The sequence below is a fragment of the Notothenia coriiceps genome, unplaced genomic scaffold, assembly GCF_000735185.1.
Source record: "Notothenia coriiceps isolate Sejong01 unplaced genomic scaffold, NC01 NC01_scaffold00019492, whole genome shotgun sequence".
NCBI classification, from domain to species: domain Eukaryota; kingdom Metazoa; phylum Chordata; class Actinopteri; order Perciformes; family Nototheniidae; genus Notothenia; species Notothenia coriiceps.
Window position 1 is genome coordinate 1 of NW_011352193.1, and position 24,736 is coordinate 24,736.

A 24,736-nucleotide genomic window follows, 5' to 3' on the forward strand; every position below is an offset into this window, starting at 1 on the left:
AATACCTGTACTATCTACTTCTTACATTGGAATTGAACACAAATACCTGTACTTTCTACTTCTTACATGTTGAACACAAATACCTGTACTTTCTACTTCTCACATTTTCCAAACAGGCTGGTTCCTTTAGTCTGAATGTGTGTTTGGTGGCGTGATCATTATTATTTAGAGTCATTGCGTTCCTGGTTGATTTGAACACGATCCGTGTATCCATCATTTCCTGGTCTTCTCTAAAGAAGAGGGACCAATGAAAACGTTGTCATGTTGCCGTTGTTCAGCATGGAAACATTCATTAGCTAATAATGACATTATTGTTCTATTAATATAAAGGGAGGTCAGGTACTCTTTAAAACAGCTGCTAGTTATGGGTACTTTTTACTGAAGTACATTTCAAAGCCTCTTTACTTTGACTTGAGTAAAGAAGTTTAGTCAGTACTTCTACTTTCACCAGAGTATTTTTAAACATGAGTATTTTTAACACATGTATCCCCCACCCCACCCCACACACACACACACACACACACACACACACACACACACACACACACACACACACACACACACACACACACACACACACACACACACACAGCTGCACCTGAACAGGAAGTAGAGCTGATCTTGTTCCACATCACACACCTGCTATTTTTGAAATGTGCCAATTCCTGAGCCGCCTGTTTGGACAAAGTGAATTTCTGTGACCTCTTTTTTAAAAACAACATACCTCCACCTTTGCTTCATGCAACGACATTATTTCTCTATCGGGTGTTAATTTAAAAACAACAACGTGGCAACGCTCTAGGACTAGTATTTTTTAGCCAGAAGATAAAGAATATGATGAATAAGTATGCAGGATAGAAACCTGTCACACAGAATAAATACATTATGTAAACAGATGTATGTGTTATTTGAGTAATCCCAAATTTGGAAACTTTAAAAGAGACAGATGCAGTTGTTTGTCTCCAAGTGCGAAAAACCACAAGTGCTAAAGTTTAAATCAGGAACACGGGGATCGTTTGAAGAGGATAAGGAAAAGCCAGGAAAGCTTTGTCTGTTTAAGCTCATGAGTCATGACCCTCTCCTTGGTGGACATCTCACACACACACACACACACACACACACACACACACACACACACACACACACACACACACACACACACACACACACACACACACACACTGATCGGATGGTCCTGCTTCCAGCTAATTACTGAGCCTTCCACCCCGACAAAGGAGAGAGACTCTCTCCATTCAGACATATTAATCCCTCCGTTTACAGGCTGCAGCTCAGAGACAATGAGCCGGACTCGTTCTCATCCTGCGGCGGGCGAGAAAAACAGACAGAATATGTAGAGATGAGGAGTTTATGTTGGGAGGCAGGGGGGGGAAGGCTATGCATGTGTGATTCATCACCAGGTGTATCTATACGTGCTGCTTTTCTCCAAGAACGTGTTATATCTACTGTTGAAGAGGCTGATGCAAAGCTAAGGGGTCATGTGGACCTGAGTTAAAGTATTGGGCTGTATCAGGAAGAAAGTGCATCCCTAATCAAATCATTTAATTATGTTTTTGTCTGTAATTTGTAAAGGTAAAGGAAGTCAGAGACTGCCTTCTGCCACTGAGGAAGTGTTCCTTCAATGGGAAGGTTGTCGGTTCAATCCCAGCTCCTGGAGTCAACAAGTTGATGTATGCTTGAGCACATATGTGTCTTTTGATTGTGTATATATATATATATATATATATAGGTATATACATATTTGTATACATATTGTTATATATATTTGTATTGTTGTATTCGGGATTGTGGGAAACGGTATTTCGATCTCTCTGTCTGTACACACAAACTGAAAGATTGACAATAAAGTTGACTTTGACTTTAATAAAGTTGACTTTGAAGATGGCGGCGTGTGGCGCAGTGGGTTGTGCGTTCGGATCAGGGGGTCACAGGTTCAAACCCCACTGCAGTCAGCATGTCGTTGTGTCCCTGAGACACTTCCCCCCAAATTGCTCCTGTGGGGATTGTCCACAGTATTGAGTATGTAAGTCGCTTTGGATAAAAGCGTCTAACAAGTGATGTAATAATTATGCTGCTGAAAAACCATAGTATAATAAGTGTGTGTTTGTCACAGAGCTAGTTTTTTGCAATATATTGAAATCCAATTGAAAAATCCCATTGCGATGCAAACTTCCAGCATGTTTGATTTCATGCTGCTAGCTTGCATTATATTTTAAACTTATAAAGTAAAGAAATAGAAAATATTTAGTATTTCAGGTCTGAAAAGTGGAAATACCTTTAACCTGCATTATTATTATTTATTATTTATATTGTCCTCAGTTGTTGTCATCAATTCAATCTGATTCCTCTGTATGCTCGCACAACAAACCAAGTGTATAAGAGATCAGTAAGTAATAAACGTTAGTCAAATCATCACTAATGAGGCTAAAGGATTCAAGACATTCTTCCAAAAGATAAATCACAAAGATTGTCAATACTTATACTTATGCACACCAACCGTTTTGCCTTTTCACTGCAGAGGAAGCTGTCCTATTGCAGATGTCTGAAACCCCAATTTTGCATATTGGCCATAGAAAAACCAATCAAACTTTTCACTATTTGCATTTGGTCTTTATTATGGCTCTTTCAACAGGTGCCTCAGAAGAAGAGCAAATAAAAGGTGGCTGTTTCAAAACGATGGCATCAAGATCTTGTCTTTGCAAGCAATGTTCTGGTCCAATCCATCGTCTGTTGATCGAGACCGTTACACCGTTGCAGGGCCTAAAAGAGTCTCTAAATAGCAGCCTATAAATCTGGTGAAACGTCCAATTCGGTCAGCTTTTAAGTCTTCTTCACAGCGAGATCTTTAGTCGTCCATTGCCGTGAAGGAATGTAAAATTGTATTTAATTGAATTGATTTATTCAAAACAAGGGACAGTGTACATTAATCAACATATTAAACACATGTAAATGTACTCGACTTAGCCAACAGGCTAGTTTTCACCGATAGTCTCAGATGGTGAGGCATCCTAAAAGCAAGAATACAAATACCACTACATTGTTATACAAAAACAAATGTACATATTTACAATAGACGACATCACTGAATACAGGCAAGGTAATTTAATACATGCATCACACACATTTTTTATTTATTCTCTTTCTTTATTTTCAATGTATTTGTTAATTTTCCTGGGGCTGCATGATGGAAAAACCAAAAGCTCATCTGGATGTGTGGTTGGTTGTTAATATTGTTTTATTTTTTTGGAGAAATACATGAATGTTGTTCAAATAAATGTGTTTGTCTTTATTGACTATTTGTTTTTAAATGTTCTTGCAAATCCATTATTGAAATAGTAATCTGCTAATATGAAAGGGCACTTTAATGCAAGAAAGCATTAAAGTATAATAATGGCTTGGTTTCTCACCGCAGTAAAGAAAGTAGTACAAATAAAAACACCCCAACATTCTAATCTGGGGGAAGAACGGACATTTTGAAGTAGCACAATTAGATAAAGACAATTCTGCAAATTTGATGGAAGTGGTACATTCTGAAACCATGTGAAAATCATGTGAATCCAACAGCCTTTTTTTTCAGTATAGATGTCACGTGAAAGCTGAGAATCCATAGATTCCAATGGTATAAGTATGATCACTGTGCGACCAAGACTCGTGGCAGCGAAAGCAAACCCAGACAACACACAACTTCACTTTAACCCCGTAAAGCCCACATATAGAAAAACATTCTAGTTTTGTTGTTGACCTTTCAGGTGTAGTTGTAGGGAGCCTATCAGAATGAAAGAGCTTTCACATGTTGGTAAGTGTTTAGGGAAATGGACTTAGGTGGGTCTGTATTTCTACTCACATTGTCTGAATAAATATATTGAACAACTAAGGGTTGATTTGCAGGATTGATTGCTTACTTAGCCCTATAGCAGTATAGCATGAATAATAATCACACATCAGTCATGTTTTGTATGAATAGTCATTTACTAAATATGAATACAATGGTAGTGTGAGGATCTGCAGTACTTCCTCCTTCTTCTCTTCTTTGTTTTGTGTTTGTTATTGTCTTCCTGGCTGGGCGTGGCTGACCCACTTCTGATTCCCGCCAACTCACCTCCTCAGCTGCTGCTCATCTCACTGATTGCCACTACTCACCTGCACCTGCTTAAGACCCTGGTTCCCATCCTCAGACTTCGCCAGTTCTTCGTTTATTCTTCAGTGGTAAACTATCGTCCAGGCAGGCCTACTAGTATTTCTCCTAGTGATTTGTTGATGCTCCTTGTGAAAGGAAATTCTTTCCTAATCCTGCTTGTTTTTCCTGTTCCAGATCCACATCCTCCAGCCTCTCTGCCTGCCACGTCCAGCCTCCCCTCCTGATCAGCCCAGCTCCACTTCTTCCTTCTACGTGTGCTTCGTCTACTCCTTGTCAGCGTCCTCTCTTTGTCTTCACTGGAACATGTGCCATTAGGTCCTTGCGTACATCTAGTGGAGGCTGTGATCTCTTGGATGGGGCCCCGTTTGGTGGACCCCCATCACCTGAGGAGGGTCTCTTCTGACTATTCAACGGGCTCCTTGATGTCACCGTCGGTGCTGGGCTCCCATTGGCTGAAGATGGTCGTCCTCTGTTGGGTGTTTTCAGAGGAGTTGTGTTCACCTGATTAGAACAGAGTCAATCGAGATACATGTCAAAAATACATTAGGAAACAAGTCAAAAATATTACAGNGTGTTTTCAGAGGAGTTGTGTTCACCTGATTAGAACAGAATCAATCAAGATACATGTCAAATATACATTAGGATACAAGTCAAAAATATTTCAGTGAAATATAAAAAAATATTACAAATGGCAAATAGCAGAAATGCATTCTTACCAGGATGAGAGAGGATGCTAGATCTGCCTGAAACTGTCTGCTGGTCAGGATCTCCTGCTTTGGCATCTTTAGAGCTTTGCACTCCTGTTTGTAGAAGAGCGATGATCACAGCAAGGAGGATGGTGTGCCAGAAGATGTACACGTACCAGCGTTGGGACTTCATGGGGAACTTGTATATGGCCGTAAACGAGTCCAACAAATCCACACCTCCCATGTACTTGTTGTAAGTACCCACAATGGAAGGCCTCTCAACTTCTACGAAAGGTTTTGTTGGCTTTGTCCCAGCGTTGAATTCTCTGCACAGGGTCTGGTCCAGCAAAGGATGACACAAGTGACCGCTCTGCTGTCATACCATTTGATAGCACAGATGTTGTGGTTGGCCCCCACTCGGATGTCAAAGCTTCCTCTCCCTTTTTTCTTCAAGCTCTTCTCCTCTTGAAGGTTGCAGTTGGGTAAGCGCACCTGCCTGGCTGTTCCCACATAATGAATCCACGATGAAGGAGCTTCACTACCAATGGGACACAGGTGAAGTAGTTGTATGCGTAGATCTTGTAGTTCTGACCTTCTGGAAGCATGGAGGCAAGCTTCATCACAACATCACCTGACAATCCAAGTTCAGACTTGGCTTGTATCCCATTGACACTGCCTTGGTACACATCAAAGTCACAGATCATTCCAGAGATTCCAGTTCTCACCCACACTTTGAACCCCCATGGGTGTGGCTTGCCTCGCATGTATTGCTTTATGCTACTGAAATGGAAAAAGTAATTAATAAATATGTATCAATAAATACATATGCTTATTATCGTGTAATAGATTACCTGAAGTAATAGATAGGGTGGTGGGACAAGTGTCCATTCTGTCTGGCTTAGCCTATTATCATACTAAAAGGAATGCATGCCCCCCTAGAGCTTATAGTGAATTATCAAAGACATTATATTTCTATTAGTGTGTTATTTCTATATATGAACATATAAAAAGGGCGGGGTCCATGACAGGGTCACATGCTATTTTGACTACCACACTGTGTTGTAATATTACAACAAAGACATAAGCTGCTCAAAATCAAATTTGATGAATGTATTCCACAATAACTAAATCACCCCAAACAAATATTTGAGGCATTTTACTGGACTTGAATCTGACAAATCCAGTCCAATAAAACAAAGAGATGTTGCTCGTTTGAAGATTCGGAAGTTGTGTGAGTGTATGGCCAGAGGGCAGGACCTATAAACACATTTACTAACCAATAGCATTGTGAAGCTGAACTGAACAAAAATACCTTTTGACTATGTAAATGTGGTCTTTAAAAAAACAAAACATGTACTGACTTTTTTAGGATAGCTTAAAGTGATGTTGTAAAATTAAAAGCGTGGGCCTTACAGGGTTAAGTAGCTTGTAAAAATAAATACATTTATACAAATAAATACATCTAACCACCCCTATTTAGTAGACAACTAGTGTGCATCATTTGATATGGCACAGCTGCTTATCTTTACCATATAGCATCTCTGGTCAGCATGATGACTCTGGAGTATGGCGCCCCCAGAGGATGGGAGAATTCAGGCTTCAGGGGTTAAATTATAACTGTTTAATATTAAAATACTGCATTTCCCGAGTTTACTGGATTTGTTTATCCGCTTAAATATGCTGTCCTCATGAGAAAACGACTGTATGTGTGTTTAACGATGTACTGTTTGTTGCTGATGTGTGTCTCAGAGAAGTGACGTGTGTTAGCCGCTACTCTGGTGACGTGTCTCTGCTGCTCTCTCTTTCTCCCGGAGCGGCTTGATGGAGCCACACTGACTCCGATCAGCACTCAGACTGAACCAGGAACACGACAGGAGCTGCACGTAGGACACCATGGGGAGTAAGTGGCATTACTCTCTTTTATTCACGGTTTGAGTTTGTTTGAATATACCGGCTGCCTTCTTTCAATCTCGAACAATAGCAGGCATTGTTGTAATTTACAGCGTTCGCCGGTAAGCTACTAAGCTAACCTTGGATAGGTTAAGGCTAGGTTGCAGCTAGCTTGAGCTAATTTGAAGATTTATTCTAATGAAATTGCTTCTCCTTGTGTTTAAGTCAGATGTGATTCTCAACTAGTGCACATTTACAACACATTGCATTTGTCTTTTAAATACGCGTCCAAAATTCCTGTCTTTTAAAGTATTTTGGGATTAAAGGCTAGTTAGCATCATGCTAGCTGTATGGACTCTACATCCGTGATAGTTTACTGTAAATAGCAATGGATGCTGGTTTCACCTTGTTTTCAAATGAAAACGTTGCAATGCCAGATTGACTAGTCTACTGCCATACCATAATTTAGTTGTTTATGTTAAATGGCTTGCTGTCAAAGTCAACCCCTGTGATTGAAACAGCTGATCGGCTCTAAGACAAAACATTCAGCAGCGATCCTGCAAAACGGTGTAAAATGACTGCAAACACTAAGTACTAGCTACTCCAACTTTGCTCAGATGTATTTATTAGTATATCCAGATATTGCTGAGAAAATCGAATTAATTGCTGCTTTGTCCAGATGTTAGCTGTTTAGATGGGGGTTAGTGATGACGTTGCATCAAATGTAACTCGGTTGAGAAGATGAATAACTCAGATTTCACAAATATTTGTGATGCTATGTACTGATAAGGACTGTCATGTGTTACATCTGTTTTTTTAACTTTTAATCTTTTTTTTTTGCAGTTAAATTTTTGGAGTTCATCAAGCCGTTCTGTGCGGTCTTGCCAGAAATTCAGAAACCAGAAAGAAAGGTATGTTTACGTCTTCTCAAAACAAAATGATTATGTTGAATTTTGTATTCATTTTTCATATATGAAGGCATGTGAATGACAGTTGCTTATTTTCTTTTTTCCTTGCAGATTCAATTTAGAGAAAAAGTACTATGGACTGCCATTACACTTTTCATCTTCCTGGTCTGCTGCCAGGTAAATATGACATCCAACATGCTGTTTCTGTAAGCTGTTATTGTCGTTTGTGACACTAACTTTACAAATGTGTTTCTGTGCAGATTCCTCTTTTTGGCATCATGTCTTCAGATTCGGCAGATCCCTTTTACTGGATGAGAGTAATCCTGGCTTCCAACAGAGGTGCTTGAATTGTATACGTTTAACTGAGTTAACCGCTGAGTTCTGTGCAGCTCCAACAAGTTGAAATAATCAACAGTGTTGTTATCAGACCTGATGTAATCTCATCATCACATGTGATACGTCAAAGGTCAACAAACATAGGGCTGTATGCATTGTTTCTGCTGCTGTTATTATACTAACTGACACTAATAATGCTTTCTTCCTCCAGGTACTCTGATGGAGCTGGGCATCTCACCCATTGTCACCTCAGGTCTTATCATGCAGCTGCTGGCTGGTGCAAAGATCATTGAGGTGGGAGACACCCCCAAGGACCGAGCCCTCTTCAATGGAGCTCAGAAATGTAGGTTTTCTGCTGATCATATTAGCTATTTTAAGAAAAGTTGACACAAACCTTTGAAATGAGTTGTTTTGGTTTCCTCTGAAGATAACAGACACGTATTCAGTAATGTCTAATTGTTGTTCCTGCCAATTGCAACTCATGTTGTCTTTCTTTTCGCAGTGTTTGGAATGATCATCACCATCGGACAGGCCATTGTTTACGTCATGACCGGCATGTATGGAGACCCTTCAGAGATGGGCGCTGGGATCTGCTTGCTCATCATCATCCAGGTTAATACAAACTCAAAATAAATTAGGATAAAGCTAATTTAGGGTGTCTAAAAACTTAAGCGTTCAAAAATGTTACTTTATTATTCTTTACAGTAATCTGCCAATCAAACTGAATTTAAAGCATGTTTGCTCTTCTGCAGTTCATGTTTTTTCTTTGCATTACTTTCGAACAAATTTAGAAATATTTTTTCAAATTTAAGATACAATTTTATCATCTTCCTTTGTGGGATAGTCAGAAATCAGAAAGTTGTTATCTTCTCTTGTTTTAAATGGCTGTTTGTTTCTGTCTCAGCCCAATACTAACCTCCTGTGTTTTTCCACAGCTCTTCGTTGCAGGTCTGATCGTCTTGCTGCTGGACGAGCTGCTCCAGAAGGGTTATGGTCTGGGTTCTGGTATCTCTCTCTTCATTGCGACCAACATCTGTGAGACCATCGTCTGGAAGGCCTTCAGCCCCACCACGGTCAACACCGGCAGAGGTATTTCAAGCTAGTGACGGTAACAGATATGCATATTAATCCGTATTATAATGGCTAACACTGTCACTGTTGTTGTTTTTCAGGTACTGAGTTTGAGGGAGCCATCATCGCCCTCTTCCATCTCCTGGCCACCCGCACAGACAAGGTGCGCGCCCTGAGAGAAGCCTTCTACAGACAGAACCTGCCTAACATCTTGAACCTCATCGCCACCGTCTTCGTGTTTGCTGTGGTCATATACTTCCAGGTGAGCTGCCACTAAGAGTCTTACCTGATGTTATTGCACTGAAAGAATTTGGATGGCATTACTGATGGCGCGCTTCTTTACCTCACCAGGGCTTCAGGGTCGACCTGCCCATCAAGTCAGCACGCTACCGTGGTCAGTACAACACCTACCCCATCAAACTGTTCTACACCTCCAACATCCCCATCATCCTGCAGTCTGCCCTCGTCTCCAACCTCTACGTCATCTCTCAGATGCTCTCAACTCGTTTTAGCGGGAACTTCCTCGTGAACCTCCTAGGAACCTGGTCTGTAAGTATGACAGTTGAGCTGCACCTCCAGCACGTTTATTCAATCAGATTCAACGGTACACTATTATTAGAATTGGTGACACTTCTGTGGTGCGTATAATGCTTGAGACAATAGATATATCCAGTCTTAGTCTATGTTTAACTAGAGGAGATTGAATTACATATTATGCTGCATTTCCACCGCACAGTATAGTACAGCTTGACTTTTTTGATTTTAAACTAGCAAGAGTTTTGGATAATATCTTGTACTTGCTTTTGGTACCCACTGGGACAAGGCTCCAAGTGATCTGAGCCGATACTAAAGAGTGAATATAAAACCCTGGAGACCATGGCCCTACACAAATCTACAATTATTAAATGGTAAAGCTACCCTCTTAAGCGCTCACAATCTGTTTTGGAGTGCAGACATTCCTCTTTTATGGTGAAAGTATTTAACAAGTTTTCAGCTGAATGTGTCAGTGCAGTTGAACATGGTGTTGTTAAGGTGATCAGCTGAGAATCTCTCTTACACTAAGGGGAACAATCCTTAGTGGGAAACAAAATACAGAAATAGAACGGGTACCAAAAGTGAGTTTAGCTGAAACCATGCAGTTAAAATGTGGTATTTTCATTAGGGATGCCAGCGATTATTCGATTATTCGTTGGTTACAGTCTCCATAATCAAAAACAAATTCGATTTTTTTTATATTCTGGAGTGAGAACACAACTAAAGATGAACAAAGGAAAGAAGAGTTCCTCGTGGAACTACATCAAACTGACAAGTGTAAATGAGGTCAAATGCAAGAGTTTTTTTTCTCTCTCGCNTTTTTTTATATTTTTTTTTAATTATTATTTATGTTTTATTTTTTTATTTCTGGCTTAGTTTCAACCAAAATATAGACTAATGCTAATAATAGTAATGGTATTAATAATTGTAAATGGCCATTGGTCACCCCCCCCTCTCCGTCACACGTGCGATTGATTTATTGGAGTGAGAACACAACTAAAGATGAACAAAGGAAAGAAGAGTTCCTCGTGGAAACTACTTACAAACTGAACAAGTGTAAATGAGGTACAAATGCTAAGAGTTCTTTTTTTTCTCTCGTCGGCGGGGTGGGGGGGGGGGGAATCGAATAATCGATCATTATTCGCCAGGGCTGTCCGATTTTCGATTTTGATCATGGTCAGTTTCTGGCATCCCTAATTTTCATAAATGTGGAACGGTTGGGTTCTGTCTCTCGTGTTGAACCGGCATCGTCTTATTTATAATATCTCATTGTGATTAGGATGCAACGAGTGGTGGACCTGCTCGAGCCTACCCTGTGGCCGGGCTCTGCTACTACCTCTCCCCTCCGGAGTCGTTTGGCTCGGTCCTGGACGACCCGGTTCACGCTGCCATCTACATCGTCTTCATGCTCGGCTCCTGCGCCTTCTTCTCAAAGACCTGGATCGAGGTCTCAGGATCTTCTGCTAAAGATGTAAGTCTTGTGCTTTTACAAAAGCATTGACGACTTTGCTTTGCATCAATCCCGCATGAAATTAACCCTCATGTATCACTTTGTGCGTGTCAGGTGGCGAAGCAGCTGAAGGAGCAGCAGATGGTGATGAGGGGACACAGAGAGACCTCCATGGTGCATGAGCTGAACAGGTACAAAGCATTCTGAGTCTCAGATGGCATGTGTGTTACCTGCAGCATATGGAAAGTTGTCCTTCAGAATATTTGTTGTATTGACGCTGGATTTATTATTCACAGGTACATCCCCACAGCTGCTGCCTTCGGTGGCCTCTGCATAGGAGGGCTGTCCGTCATGGCTGACTTCCTGGGGGCCATTGGTTCGGGGACAGGAATCCTCTTGGCTGTGACCATCATCTACCAGTACTTTGAAATCTTTGTGAAGGAGCAGAGCGAAATGGGCAGCATGGGAGCACTGCTCTTCTAAAAAATACCAACCTTCGGACACACTTAAGACACAAAGCATCCTCCCGCCCCCCATCATTATTTTAATTTTGCAATTTTTTGCAATTTCGCACAATCAGTTCATTTTGCAGCTGGAATAGGTTTTTTATTGTCTACGCTATCTGTGTTTTCCACCATTACTTTTTTTAGCAGTTGAAACCGTTTTCCCAGCAGGCTGCCTAAGTCCCCACTGACTGTCTTAAAAGCTGAAAAATGCCTAAAAGCACATCAGTGTGAGGAGCTGTCTTTGATTTACCTCGGGCATTGTTCATCGCCGCATGTTCAAGGAACACTAAGACAGAGATGACGTGATAGTGCTAATTTTAAGCTGAAAGCACTGCCTGGACTTTTTGGGGGAGTTGAAGGAAAGCCATGTCAGGTTCATCTCAAAGTAGCAATCATGGTTGAGGTTTCTGGGGGCCTATAGTAGGGTTTGAACAGTATAAATATAATATGCTTGCACTCCTGATGAGGTCTCTGGTAATCTCAGACAAAGTCGTCTATGGTTTTATTTTTAATGATGGACTATGTTTATATTCACTCTGGTCTTATGTAGGGCAAATGTGTTTGTCCTCTGTCTGGGTCCTCAAAGGAAAGTGTGTGTCTGTGTCGTCATGCTCTTTTATTCCCAGACTGTATTGCTGCACAAAACTGCCGACGTGGTCGGGATGAGGGTGGGTTTGATAGGGATGAGAAAGGGTTTCATTTTGGTTTTTACTTTATGTAACAGACATTGTGTTATTAAAAAAAAAACAAGATTTTTTTCCAACATACTTGAAAATGTGTTTTTATTCCTATTATGCCCTTGTTGTGCTTTGAGCCTGCATGTTTTGAGACCACTGGGGACACAACACACACGTTACTGATCCCTCAAGTTTGTTGCACTGATGTTACCCTCTAGAGATGAGATATTTATTAGCCATATATTGCGATTTATAACCTGGCTGTAGGTTAATTAGGTTGTACCTTGCACTTAACTTCCACCAGAGGTCCATGTAGGAAGTTCAATATGACCACACTTCGAGTAGTTGAGAGTAAAAAATAACGAGGGATTTTGCTATTGGACTGTATGTTCTGATCATAGACTGTATATATAAAGGTTCTGATGCATCAGTACCTCCTTACATTTTATCCAATGTTTATATCAAATCTTTACTGACAGAGCTTTAATGTGACAATGAAAACTGTAATGAATAAGATGGATGAAACAAAACGAACTAGAATTGCAGTTATCTAACTCATTTAGCAATCCTTTGATCTGAAGAAAGAGAATCATAAAATATATGGTATGAGGCAGTGCATTGATAACATTTAATTGGGTGATAGTTTAGAATACATAACATTTTAAACATTAAACATTGGGGAGGCTCTCACTCATTGGGGTGGTGCGTTGATCTTCAGGGAAGCTCTGGTTCCAACCAAGACTCTTCACCCCATATTGCTCCTGTGGGGATTGCCCACAATATTGAGTGTATGTAAATTGCTTTGGATTAAAGCATCTAACAAGTGACATGTAATGTACATTTTGACCCTAATTCACCTTTGTATTTCATTGTCCCTTACAATACAAAATAGAATATGTGTAGGGTTAGTTATCAGATATATATTGCCCTACAAACAGGTTTGGCAGACACGACTCCCCTCCTGAAGGGTCGAACAGACAATACATTAAATACAAAATAAGAATATAATGCATAATACAATAATACAAATATATATAAAGACATTTAATATGAACTTTTTTTTTGTAAAGCGAAATAAATAGTATTTTTTTTTACAACATTTCATATAAAACGTGAAAGAAATATAGCAAAAGAAAATTAACTCTGACTTACTTCACATCTTGACACTAAACCCAGTGTTCTTGTTTATTATATTTCTTTGTGCACGCTATTTTTCAGAACATTTGTAAGTTATACTTTACAAATTTGGTGGGGATAAAATTGGCCATTTCCGAAACATGTCCCCAGCACAAATGACGCCCACAGTTGCCATATAAGTCATGACAGTCGAGTGACGTCATAATTGTGCGACCACATGTGACCGAAGGGTCAGAGGGGTAACGGGGCCGTTTGGAAGCCGGGTATCCGCGGGTATCTAGTCAGATGAGACGGTTTCACTTAAGTAATTTCTGCTGTCACACCGGTCATCTTCTACCACGGAGGGCAACGGACTGAACCAGCGGCAGACATGTCGTACTGCAAACAGGAAGGTAATCTAAATCTCCTTCATTCATGTTCACTCCATGTCCATTGCTTGGCAATGTCACCGAGTTAGCCACCATGCTAGGCTAACTTCTAGAAGAAGCCGGGTATTTCAGTAAGTTAGCTAACAGTTACATGGCTGGTAGCGAGGAAGCTGCATGCAAATGAATGAGGCTTATTATTAAGGGTGTTCGCATTGTTGTGATAAAACACATTGGTCATGGTCGTAATTTGATCGGACACCTTTGATAGACATTGGTAGAAAGGGCTAGCTCTGAACCTGGTGGTACGTCCAGGGCTATCAGTTGACAGGTCAGGTTAAACCAGGTTACTGGCACAGTGCACCCACAGGGGTCACTGTTAACCAGCTTCGTGAACTGGTTTTCTACTTCTACTCGAAATATAAACTAGTAGAGAGCATTTTTAGTTTATTTGTGTACAGTCTATTTATTTATCATACATTTGAACTGACTCTGGTTGCTCTTGCTGTAACATAGCAAATGAAGACAATGATATAATCTTGAGATGGGATCATAGCAACGCCAGTAAAGTCGAGGAGGAAATGTCGTCTTCCCCACCCCTTCCCCCTTACTTTACATTACATTACATTTAGCTGACGCTTTTATCCAAAGCGACTTACAATAAGTGCATTCGACCAGGAAGATACAACCTTGAAGAAAACAGAATTATATAAGTACATCAGGTTTCATAGAGCCAAACATTTCAAGTGCTACTCAACTGGCTTCAGAAAAGCCAGCCCTTTATTAGTTAATAAGTGCTTTGTTAGCAGTGCTTTGTTAGTAATTCAATCGCTCGAAGTGGAGTCTAAAGAGATGAGTTTTCAGTCGTCGCCGGAAGATGTGTAAGCTTTCTGCTGTCCTGATTTCAANAAGTGCATTCGACCAGGAAGATACAACCTTGAAGAAAACAGAATTATATAAGTACATCAGGTTTCATAGAGCCAAACATTTCAAGTGCTACTCAACTGGCTTTAGAAAAGCCAGCCCTTTATTAGTATATAAGTGCTTTGTTAGTAATTCAATCGCTCGAAGTGGAGTCTAAAGAGATGAGTTTTCAGTCGTCGCCGGAAGATGTGTAAGCTTTCTTACAACAAACATTACTTCCGGTGACCTTGCTCTGGCCACACCCATTTCCAAACTGAAGGCTACAACATTAATTTGTATTTGAGCTACACACCTGTTAAGTCAACATATGTCCAGAGGAGAGATGACAAATGTGACTTTTACCAACAGGTGAAGTCTGTCATTTAATAACGCTTTCTGCACCTTTGTCATATCTCAAAAACATGTAGGAATCTATAAGCCCATGTTTGTTGTTGCTGAATTCTTGTCAACCTCTCCAAGATTTAACAAGTCAAATAGGCTGCAGTAACTAAGGCAATCCCCTATGAAGACTCCACATTACACCTAGCTTAGCATCTCAACACTGGAGAACTGATCCAGAGATCAGACTGGATTAAATGGTACTGATGCTTTTTTAGGACTTTTCACATTTACTTGTTATTGGTTGTTTTTCAGTTTAGACAATACTTATTTTTACTGTTTAAGTTATTGATACCTTGCTTGTCATTAATACTGTATCAGTTATATTTTATATCATCTACCATTTTTTTTTACATCTTTGTAAAACACATTGTTACTTGGTTTTAAGTGCTATGTGAAAAATCCATGATTTGGTTATTTGTTTTGTTATTAAAGGTAAGGATCGCATCATCTTTGTGACCAAGGAGGACCATGAGGCACCCAGCAACGCTGAGCTCATTGCAGATGACCCCGATGATCCTTATGAGGAACAGGGTTAGTCATTGTGGAAAAACAATATCAGACTTCCAAACATTACCTCATACAATTATTCTTTTAACTTACTTCCCTCTGCTTTCCTTTCCTTAAGGTCTGATTTTGGCTAATGGAGACATCAACTGGAACTGCCCGTGCCTTGGCGGCATGGCCAGTGGACCGTGCGGCTCTCAGTTTAAAGAGGCCTTTTCCTGCTTCCACTACAGTAAGGAGGAGCTGAAGGGCTCCGACTGCATCGACAACTTCCGCGGTATGCAAGAGTGCATGCAGAAGTACCCCGAGCTCTACCCTCAAGAGGAAGATAAAGAAAGCTCCTCCCAAGCAGAGTCCAACTCTGGTTCTGGTTCTGCTGCCCCGACTGAGGGCTCCGCCTCGCCCCCTGAAACTGACTCTCCCCTGGTCGCTACTACACCTGCTGCTGATGCTACACCTGATGCTGACGCCTCACCTGACAGCGCATCGCCCACAGAAACCCCGAGTGCCAGCTAAGGTCCACCAGTGCTCATCCAGGCTTCTCTGTGTCCAATCACTGAAGAACTGGCAGAACTGACTCTCCAGGAGGAGCTCTGATTAGCCTCTTCACCTGATTAAGCCCACAGACTGAGAGGACTTACTGACATAGCTCTGATTCTAATGGGCCATATTTACAGGCAATCAGTGAAGGACTTTGTGAATGCAGATGAACATAGCGTATGTACAAAGTATAGGCTGCTTTGTTTCACTGGCACTCAAAGATCATTGAAGAGTATGATTTAATGAAAGCGGGCTGAACTGCAGGCACATCAGTGAAAGAGTCCCTTTTATAGGCAATTGGGATTTAATTTCTTGTGTGTTATCGTGCAATCAAAAAAGCTTCTTTGTTGGCATCCATTATGTGTGTTGTCCTGTTAATGTTGATAGCCCAGAAATATACAGCACTGGCTTCGATTCATTATGTAATTTGATAGTAATCCAAGCAGGAATCACTTGATCTTTTGATTGGAGCTTCTTTTTCTTGATGTGTTCTTACTGCAGTTTAACATTTAATTCCCTTCCTTTATGCTATTACTCAAAAGAAAGAATGCCCTTTTTTAATTGGTAAAAAAAAAACAAAGCTTCTGTTTGGGTAACATTAAGAGAGGTTTTTAGCTGCGTTTGTTGACATCTTGTAAGAACTTCAGGGTTTTAGTTGGCATAGGAAAAGTTGTTGTCATCTTCATAATTGAAACTGTATCTGGCCAAGACCAAAGTGATTTGTTACATTTTACTGTCAGTGCATAAATGTTTGTTGTCTGAACACTGTCTGGACTCTGCTCTGATCACCATTCAGTGACCTTCCTCTAAAATACTTGATCTGTGTTTCTCAAACATGTCCAGATTAAAATGATTTGTGGAAAAATCAGATGTTCCTGTTTCGTATGAAGACTTCTTAATGTCAGTCAGTTTTACATTTTCACATCTTGAAAATGTAATAAATGTTTTGAGGTTTTAACTCTAATATGTAGAAGTAAACTGTGTATTATGACACAACCGACCGTCATATTTAACAGCCTAATACTAGCTTGCATTTCTGGAATATCAGTGATATTATAGTTTCATAGTATTTTATTATCAAAATCATATAGGCTTCAACATGTGTATAAATAAACTTTGAGAAACCCAGTTGGACATTCAAAGAACGACAACTACCTTCATCTTACACCATTACCTTGCTCTTTGCTGAAAAGAAAGTTCAGATCTTAACAAATCCAGGAACTCACTTCAGTCTTTATTTTGTGTTGCACACACACACACTGTGAGTACCACACAGTGATGAGTTTGACTCCTCTGAATGAGGCAGCATGTCGTCGTCAGTGATTTTCAGTCCCCTTTCTGAATTGTCCACTGACTCAAATGTCCTTGCCAAAGCTTCTGCAGTCTGTCCTGCCTGTGTCGATCTATATTCATGTACATCCGTTCCTCAGGCCCTCTGATACCAGTAGGCCGAGCCGCGGTGTCCATGGGACGACCACGCTCTGCATGGTGACCAGCAGTCGGCCTGTTCCCGCCTCCTCGGGGCCCGCCAGCAGGTACTCCATACCTGGTGAGGGAGGTAAGACATTATTGACCTGGTCTAATAACACATCTATATTCCTCTGTTACATTTTAAAAATGTGTCCAGAAAGCTGAACATGACTGTGTCTCGTGTACTGGTTCACAAATGCCTTTTCTTTGCCATGTTTTCAACTGATTCTTCCATTTATAGATATTGACCTATGCGTCTAAAATTAAAAAGATAAAGATAAATACATATTTAAGATTCAAATTCAAAGGCTAAATTGTCATACAGTAAACACAATAGCTAGAGTGTAGTTTTGGCAGTAAAAAGTCCCATATTAGGTCCCAGGCTCCTCCTACAATGCAACATACAATATTCTGAAGACATAAAAAGAAAGAAAAATAGTGCAAGAAGAAATGGAAATAAAAAAAGTACATGAGTATGGTGCAAGGAACACAATGCTGAAAAAAACGGAAATACTGTAAGTAAACTATGTAAGATAAATACTGCATATTGTAATAATATATAAGTATCTAGACTAAGTACATTTACATTTGAACTGAATTATAATCATCTTACCTGGGTTTAGAATGGGACAGGTGCAGCCGCGGCTGGTCCAGGACAGAGGGTAGATGCTGATGGTCCCTAAGCTCAGCGCCACCTGGCCTGATCGAAGGACCTTGCGAACTTTGACCTGCACTTCTGCGTGGCTGCCTTTGTCGTGAGCGGACAGCACACTGGCCTTGATCACTGTCAGGGTCACACAGGAAGAGAGAATACTGAGGGGAGGCACTATGAAGCAAGTATAGATCACAATTCATGAAACGGTTATTAAACGAGTGATAATAATTAGTTACACATCCTTTCTTACCATAATCATGTTTGGTCTTACAGAGGTCCAACGCACTCCTCAGCTTTTTCTCCTTACAGCTGCACTTTCCTGCATACAGACATGAGTTATTCCTGATCCACTCTTACCTCCAAGATTACCCTCAATAAATCACTATGATTCCACAGTTTAAAGCCATGCAATGCAGATGAACATCAGACTCACCTGTGTAATGCAGAGCAGAGACGGCGAGCTCCTTCGACCACTGAACGTCTTCTTCTAATGTGAACATGTGATCCAGGTCAGGGATCTTTCCACCAATGGGCACGTTGAACACCTGGTTATTTGAGTAGCTGCAATAGTGGAATTGAACCCATCAGGTGATTGTTACTATAATGTCTTTATCAAACAAGGCCATGCATAACAAAATCATTGATATCAATGGGAGAACAGATGCTATATGCCCGTCCCTGGGCAGGTACACACACACACATCAGATCAAAATACAATTATTTCGAATATACATACTAGCACATTTATCAAAACAGCTATATCTTCCGAATTAATTTAAACTAACTTATCAAATTACAGTACAATTATTGTTGGCAAGACTGGTTGCTCAATATTTTGCACATTTGGAAAAAGTGTGAACGTCTGAGCAGGTTTAAGCTCAACTGGAAGTATAAATTAGCAATAACCACAGTGATTAAGTTTTAGCTTCTGCCTTGACGTGTGAATGATTAAGTCGTGGATAGATTATATGGCTAACCTGTCCAGACACTGCCCTGTGATTGGATCACAGCTGTGAGGGCAGGCGCAGGGTCTACAGCCCTCCTCTCCAAACCCCCAGTGTCCGGTCTGGCAGTGGCTGCAGCTCGCGCCCCAGACCCCGGGCCTGCAGGGGCACTGCCCGCTCCTCGGGTGGCACCAGGGTCCCTCCTCCCCTGGACGAGTGGGCAAAGACCCCCGAGGATCACACCAGCAGCCTGAGAAACACACACAGTTCATTATGATGCTCCTACTATTTATTTTTTACTCTTCTATTATTGTCAAATTATGGATTTAGAAAAGTGCCAGCAGATGGAGCTATAAGACGTTACTTTTATTTTATCCACAAACCTGTGTTACTTTGAACAAACACCACCAGTACATTTACTCAAGTGCTATACTCAAGTACCCATTTGAGTATTTTCATTTTTTACTACTTTATACTTCTTTTCTACTAGATTTTGGGAGCCAATATCGTACTTTTTAATCCAATATATTTATTTTACAGATTTATTTACTTTATAAATTCAGATTTTGACAAACAATACTTTAAAAAAAAAAACATTTCAAATATGATTATTTGGTATAGATTAAAACCATCCAAAAAGTTATGCAGAGCAACTAAAACCAAAAGTGCGACAACAGAAAATGAATCGCAGTTCCAGCTTTTTAAATGTGAAGATTACTCTGAATACTTTAAGTACATTTTCCTTATTGCATGTAAATACTTTCTCAATGCAGTACTTCTAATTTTTACTTCAAAGCAAAAAATAGAAGAAGGGCAAATTGCACTATTATAAAAGCTATTTTAGAAACTATTTTAAAACAATTGTAATAAATAAAAAATAAAGACAAAATGTACACAAAATATAAATATGTGAAAAACTAAGTACAGTAAAGTATAATAAAATATGACAAGTAGTTGGTTGAAAGTGGACAGCTATGCAGATTTAAACAAGAAGTAGTGCGGAGCAGAAATGTGTAACTCTAAGATCCACTCAGCGATGAGGGTCTTACGTGTGCAGGCGTGGGGGGAGTTGAGGGGCAGGGATGGGTGGCGGTGGTAACCGTGGCGACAGCGCTGGCACCTGCGCCCCACAGTGTTGTGCCTGCAGTCGTCACAAACGCCCCCACTGGTGCCCCCCGAGGAGAGCCAGGCCCTCGGAGAGAAGTGGCAGCGCTCTGCGTGAGCGTGGCACTGGCACTCTGAAGGCGTGAGAGAGAGACAAAGTGATGGGGAGGGAGGAGGGGGAGAGACAACAGGGAACACGGGGTACAGGCACATTATGGGTTAGGTTTTTGGGTAACATTTTTAATGAGGCCAACGTCTATAATTATCCACATTCAGTATTTGAGAAAATGTACCATCACTGGTTTTATTGTATGGTAGCAGGGAATGCGTCGTTTACTATAATCTGCTTTTAGCCTGTCATTATTAAAGTAACAAGTACTTGGAAAATATTCATGTTTAATTTCGAAGCATTTTATTACGATTTATAAAGTCCAGTATCATAACACTTCATAATTAATCATCACATTTTACATTTTTGTTTTAATTATGTTTTTTCTTCTTTTTATTTAAAGCACACAATTACAATTTGAAATGATTTAAAGGCAGCTTGTGATTGATTATATCTGCCTTTAACTTGGTTGATGTATTTTAAACAGATGTTTGCTATTATAATGTATTATACCTGAGGAAATCATAATACACTATGATCCTTTGTCAGTGAGTGACCTTGATCCTATAAGTGCTATTAAGTGCTACAAGCGGATAACAAATGCATTATAAGTATTGGATTTAGTATGTTCAGATTTTCTTGAGTCTATAAAGCCTATTTGTATACCATGTTCAAAACACTGTTGTCAAAATGATGTTCTCACATTGACAAAACTTAAGTTAAAAGACTTCACCTGCAAAGTAAGGATGTGATATTGCTCATCGAAAAGCTTTAAAACATCATGAGTATGTATTTAAAACCCTGCTAGATGGACGTTTGATAAAAACTATGTATAGTTCCTGTTACAGCCCACTTTTGAAGCTCTTCTCTGGTTTTTCTCAGCAGCATGGTTAGCGTGCATCGTGTTGGTGGTCACTCACTCTGGCACGGGTTGGACTCCCCGCTGCTGCTGTTGGCCGGCCTCCAGGGACGATCATTGTAGAGCGGGGCGCACTTCTCACAGTGATCCCCGGCTGTGTGGTGAGCACACATGCACCTACCGGACACCTGGAAAACACATCCGGGGTTGCTTAGTTACTTCACCTACACCTGCCGTCTGGAGAGAGCTATAAAATAGATCCAGGCAGGTGGTGTAGAGAGTAAATCAAACAATTGAAATCTCTTTAACTGGCCATTCTTACATCAGTAAGTGCTTTTTACATCTTGACTTAATTTCCTGATCTGTGTTTTACTACACTGTAATAGAACACAGGCCAGTGCAGTAACTGACAGACTCACTTTCTCCAATTGTATTACCAACTGTTGTTATTTTACTTTGAAACACAGGAGAAGCCACTCACCATGTTACTGTCCTGCCTTGTGTCTTGCCTGCTGTTGTATGCTACACAATTCTCAGCGTGTCCGTGACACAGGCAGGTCCCTCTGGCCAATAGAGTATAAATAGCGTAAGGTGCTGCGCTTTCTGTGGAGGATGTGGAAGTGAGAGCTGAGTCTGTGGGGCTTGTCCAGGCTGCCGGAGGATGTAGAGGTCCCGGGCAGCTCTGAGCTTTCAGCAGTCTGATGCGGAGGTTAGTGAGGGTCAGGCGGGCGAGGGCCTCCGGACTGTAAGGGTCCAGAGTTTTAGCATTGAAGGGGTCAAGTGTCCGCAATATTACCTGCCGAGGAGAAAAACAGGGTACCGGTTGGAGATGAATCAAACCCTGAGGAACTCCCTAAAGATTACATTACAGCTTTGCAGTAGTGGAAAGTAACTAAGTACTGTATTAACAATATTATGTTACTATTTGTTTACTTGGCTATTCCCATTTGGTGGTACTTCTACTCCATAACAGTTCAGAAGGAAATATTCTGTTCATATTTATTGGATAACTTTAGTTTTAACTTTGCTGATTACAACTAAAAATACAAAATCAACTACAAAATAATGTACTGTATTTAGTATTATTATACGTTAAGATTGTAAAGACTCTATTATTCCCAGAGTGCACATGCTACCCAGTAGGCCTAGTGTGTAAAGTAGTGCAAATAAGCCCACCTTTAGCAGCTGCAACATTATAGTGATAAACACATTAATGCACCATTATACAGTAATATAATACAAATATTTCTTATTTCTTATGCCATTTCTGCACTTTAAGTATATTCTGATGCTAATACTTTCCTACTTTTACATAAGTAAGATTTCATACAGTTATCTTAGTGCTCCTACTGTGGTGTAGCTCGTTTTAAAGTAAAAGTGCTTCTTTCACCACTAAATCTTAGCATTTAACTCTCTTACCTCCCCCCCACTGCAGGGTGTATGACTGGTATAACGGGATGTGCACAAAGAGCCTGGCTGAGTGAAGTCATCAGGCAAACCAAACTCCTCGCTGCAGTTGTGCGCAAAGAGCTTCAAAGTTTCCCAGGTCTTTCCAAAGTCAGCTGAGCGGTCGATGGCCATGGCAGCAGGCCGCGGGGAACGGAACACCAAAACCATGTGGGACATGCAGAAGTGGGTTTCCAAGTCCAACCGGATCTCATCCTGCTGCTCCTGCTCGGTGGGATCTGCACCTGATGCCCACCACGTGTCTGGATGCAGGAAAGGGTCATCAGTCATGTGAGCAGGTGGATGGGTGTCATTGGGGCAAAGGGCGTGGGGTGTCACTGTTGGATAAGGGCAAGGGCTGCGGTGGAAGGAGCTGTTTCCACAGCAGCTGGAGTGGGTGAGGAGGGTCCTGCCACTAGCCAGGTTCCCAATGGGCGGACTGCAGGCATGGTCCACACATCTGGAGACTGACACAGAGGGTGACGGAGGATCAGTGATATGATAGCAGTTATATAATACAGGTATTCAGATGCTTTAACAAGATATCTGGTGGCACAAAACATTCAAAACAACAAGCACTTTCCATCGCTGATATCATGGACAAAACCAAGGTCCTCCTCTTTGTGTTTGCCATGAATTTTTTAGTTATGCTTTCTCTGATGTGACACAGAATCCTGCCCTTTCCCCATTGGACAGCATGCTCAGGTTACATGTAAAGGCAAGACACAAGCAGCCCCAGATCAAATGTATCAACAAGTAGGGCTTTAACATTTAGGTCTTAAAAATGTCACAACTAATAATCATGCAGAAATAATGTCATTCAATACATATGTTACGCTGCTGAGTCACCCATAACTGTCTTCCCAATCAATAACATAGCCTAAACACAATAGGGGAAAACAAGAAGGCAAGTTCAGCCAGAATGACGCAGGAGATTAAGAGAAAAAGAGCATGATGTTGATGATGCTCATGATCATTTAAAAAAAAAAAATGTATGTATTCATGCTATGTTTTTATACAGTTGTTGATGTACAGCACTTTGTTCAACTCTGTTCTTTTTAAATGTGCTATTGAAATAAAATTGATTGGATTGGATGATGGTGGTGCACCTCACCTGCTCCGCTCCTCGTCAGAACCAAAAACAGCCAACAGAGCGCCAGCAGCATCCGATGCCGACCTTTCCCCAGCATACTAAACTCTCTCATCTTTGTTTCTGCTGTGTTTGCAACATAAACGGTGCGATAAACGCCTTCCAGCAGAGATTTGTCCCAACATTATGTGCAGCTTATCTAACGCACCAGCGCATTTCTCTGCCAATTACGCAATGCGCAAAGCCTTCAGATGAGTCCTTATTTTTCTCCAATTTACCCTCAGGAACAAAATCCTTGATAAAGTTCAAAGCGTCCTCAGGAACAACAGCTATGGCATCTCTCTGACGGGAGTTGATTGCGCGCCACCGTCGCAGCAACAATGTCTCATTGGTTAGTCCAGGAATGAACGGAATGTTACTGATTCCAATTCGATAGATGTTTGTCTTGATCCAATTTGCGCAAAATTGTTTGTCTTTGTGTTATGAAAAGCGATTATTATTATTTTTTTCGCCGATTAATTAATGTAAATGTTTTAATTATCACAGCCAATCTGAAAGCTCAGTGTCCCAGCCAGGTTCTCTACGCGTTTACGCACAGGAGTGGAGTCTGCGCTCTATTTATCCACTGTCCCTCCCCGCCCACACACTCATGCACGCACACACTGTGAGTACACTGTGAGTATGCTGTGCTGCAACAACACTAAACCAGCCCTTCATGGAGTTGATGTATTTTGTTCTACTCTGCACGAGTGTATCATTGGGATTTAGCAAAAAAAACAAAAAAACGTGCGCAGGGGAGGAGAGACTTGCGACTCGCACGGATTCGTCAACGCAGTTAATGTGAACCAGCCGCACAGCGCATACCATCTAAACTAGGTCCCTCCACTATAGCCAGGGCCTCGTAATGGGGCGAGGAAATTAGTTTATCTGTTTCTGCCCTCCTGTTTTTCAACTGCAGTAATTCCAAGTTACAGGTCTCTTTCAAGTCTAGCAG

The 24,736-nt window shown here is 40.9% G+C and overlaps 3 protein-coding genes across 3 annotated transcripts; 2 read left to right on the top strand and 1 right to left on the bottom strand.

Moving 5' to 3' along the window:
* The first annotated feature begins 6,635 nt into the window (after nucleotides 1-6,635).
* LOC104952070 (protein transport protein Sec61 subunit alpha) lies at nucleotides 6,636-12,304 on the top strand. The gene is made up of 12 exons (XM_010778826.1): nucleotides 6,636-6,742; nucleotides 7,576-7,643; nucleotides 7,752-7,817; nucleotides 7,901-7,979; nucleotides 8,188-8,319; nucleotides 8,479-8,588; nucleotides 8,912-9,065; nucleotides 9,149-9,309; nucleotides 9,399-9,596; nucleotides 10,861-11,052; nucleotides 11,146-11,222; nucleotides 11,328-12,304. The coding sequence occupies exons 1-12, from the start codon at nucleotides 6,736-6,738 to the stop codon at nucleotides 11,512-11,514; spliced, it is 1,431 nt and encodes a 476-aa protein (XP_010777128.1). The 5' UTR covers nucleotides 6,636-6,735; the 3' UTR covers nucleotides 11,515-12,304.
* Nucleotides 12,305-13,552: 1,248 nt separating this feature from the next.
* On the top strand, nucleotides 13,553-16,930 carry chchd4a (coiled-coil-helix-coiled-coil-helix domain containing 4a). Its single transcript, XM_010778828.1, has 3 exons — nucleotides 13,553-13,743; nucleotides 15,454-15,552; nucleotides 15,647-16,930. The coding sequence occupies exons 1-3, from the start codon at nucleotides 13,722-13,724 to the stop codon at nucleotides 16,039-16,041; spliced, it is 516 nt and encodes a 171-aa protein (XP_010777130.1). The 5' UTR covers nucleotides 13,553-13,721; the 3' UTR covers nucleotides 16,042-16,930.
* Nucleotides 16,799-24,369, bottom strand: LOC104952071 (netrin-4). Its single transcript, XM_010778827.1, has 10 exons — nucleotides 23,767-24,369; nucleotides 22,626-23,119; nucleotides 21,688-22,002; nucleotides 21,268-21,394; nucleotides 20,184-20,372; nucleotides 19,168-19,384; nucleotides 18,624-18,751; nucleotides 18,441-18,509; nucleotides 18,149-18,319; nucleotides 16,799-17,611 (listed from the first exon to the last, which is right to left on the bottom strand). Exons 1-10 carry the CDS (start codon nucleotides 23,855-23,857, stop codon nucleotides 17,475-17,477), a joined length of 1,938 nt encoding a protein of 645 aa, XP_010777129.1. The 5' UTR covers nucleotides 23,858-24,369; the 3' UTR covers nucleotides 16,799-17,474.
* Nucleotides 24,370-24,736: the final 367 nt, after the last annotated feature.

Excerpts from the sequence above, each read along its gene's own strand:
- LOC104952071 (XM_010778827.1), bottom strand. The coding sequence starts at position 23,857 with ATGAGAGAGTTTAGTATGCTGGGGAAAGGTCGGCATCGGATGCTGCTG. Across the intron at positions 20,373-21,267 it reads GGAGTCCAACCCGTGCCAGA|AGTGCCAGTGCCACGCTCAC; the intron begins GTGAGTGACCAC and ends TCACGCCTTCAG. Across the intron at positions 17,612-18,148 it reads CTGTCCCATTCTAAACCCAG|GTATGGAGTACCTGCTGGCG; the intron begins GTAAGATGATTA and ends CTCCCTCACCAG.
- chchd4a (XM_010778828.1), top strand. The coding sequence starts at position 13,722 with ATGTCGTACTGCAAACAGGAAG. Across the intron at positions 13,744-15,453 it reads GTCGTACTGCAAACAGGAAG|GTAAGGATCGCATCATCTTT; the intron begins GTAATCTAAATC and ends TTGTTATTAAAG. Across the intron at positions 15,553-15,646 it reads TGATCCTTATGAGGAACAGG|GTCTGATTTTGGCTAATGGA; the intron begins GTTAGTCATTGT and ends CCTTTCCTTAAG.
- LOC104952070 (XM_010778826.1), top strand. Across the intron at positions 7,644-7,751 it reads TTCAGAAACCAGAAAGAAAG|ATTCAATTTAGAGAAAAAGT; the intron begins GTATGTTTACGT and ends TTTTCCTTGCAG. Across the intron at positions 9,310-9,398 it reads CTGTGGTCATATACTTCCAG|GGCTTCAGGGTCGACCTGCC; the intron begins GTGAGCTGCCAC and ends TTACCTCACCAG.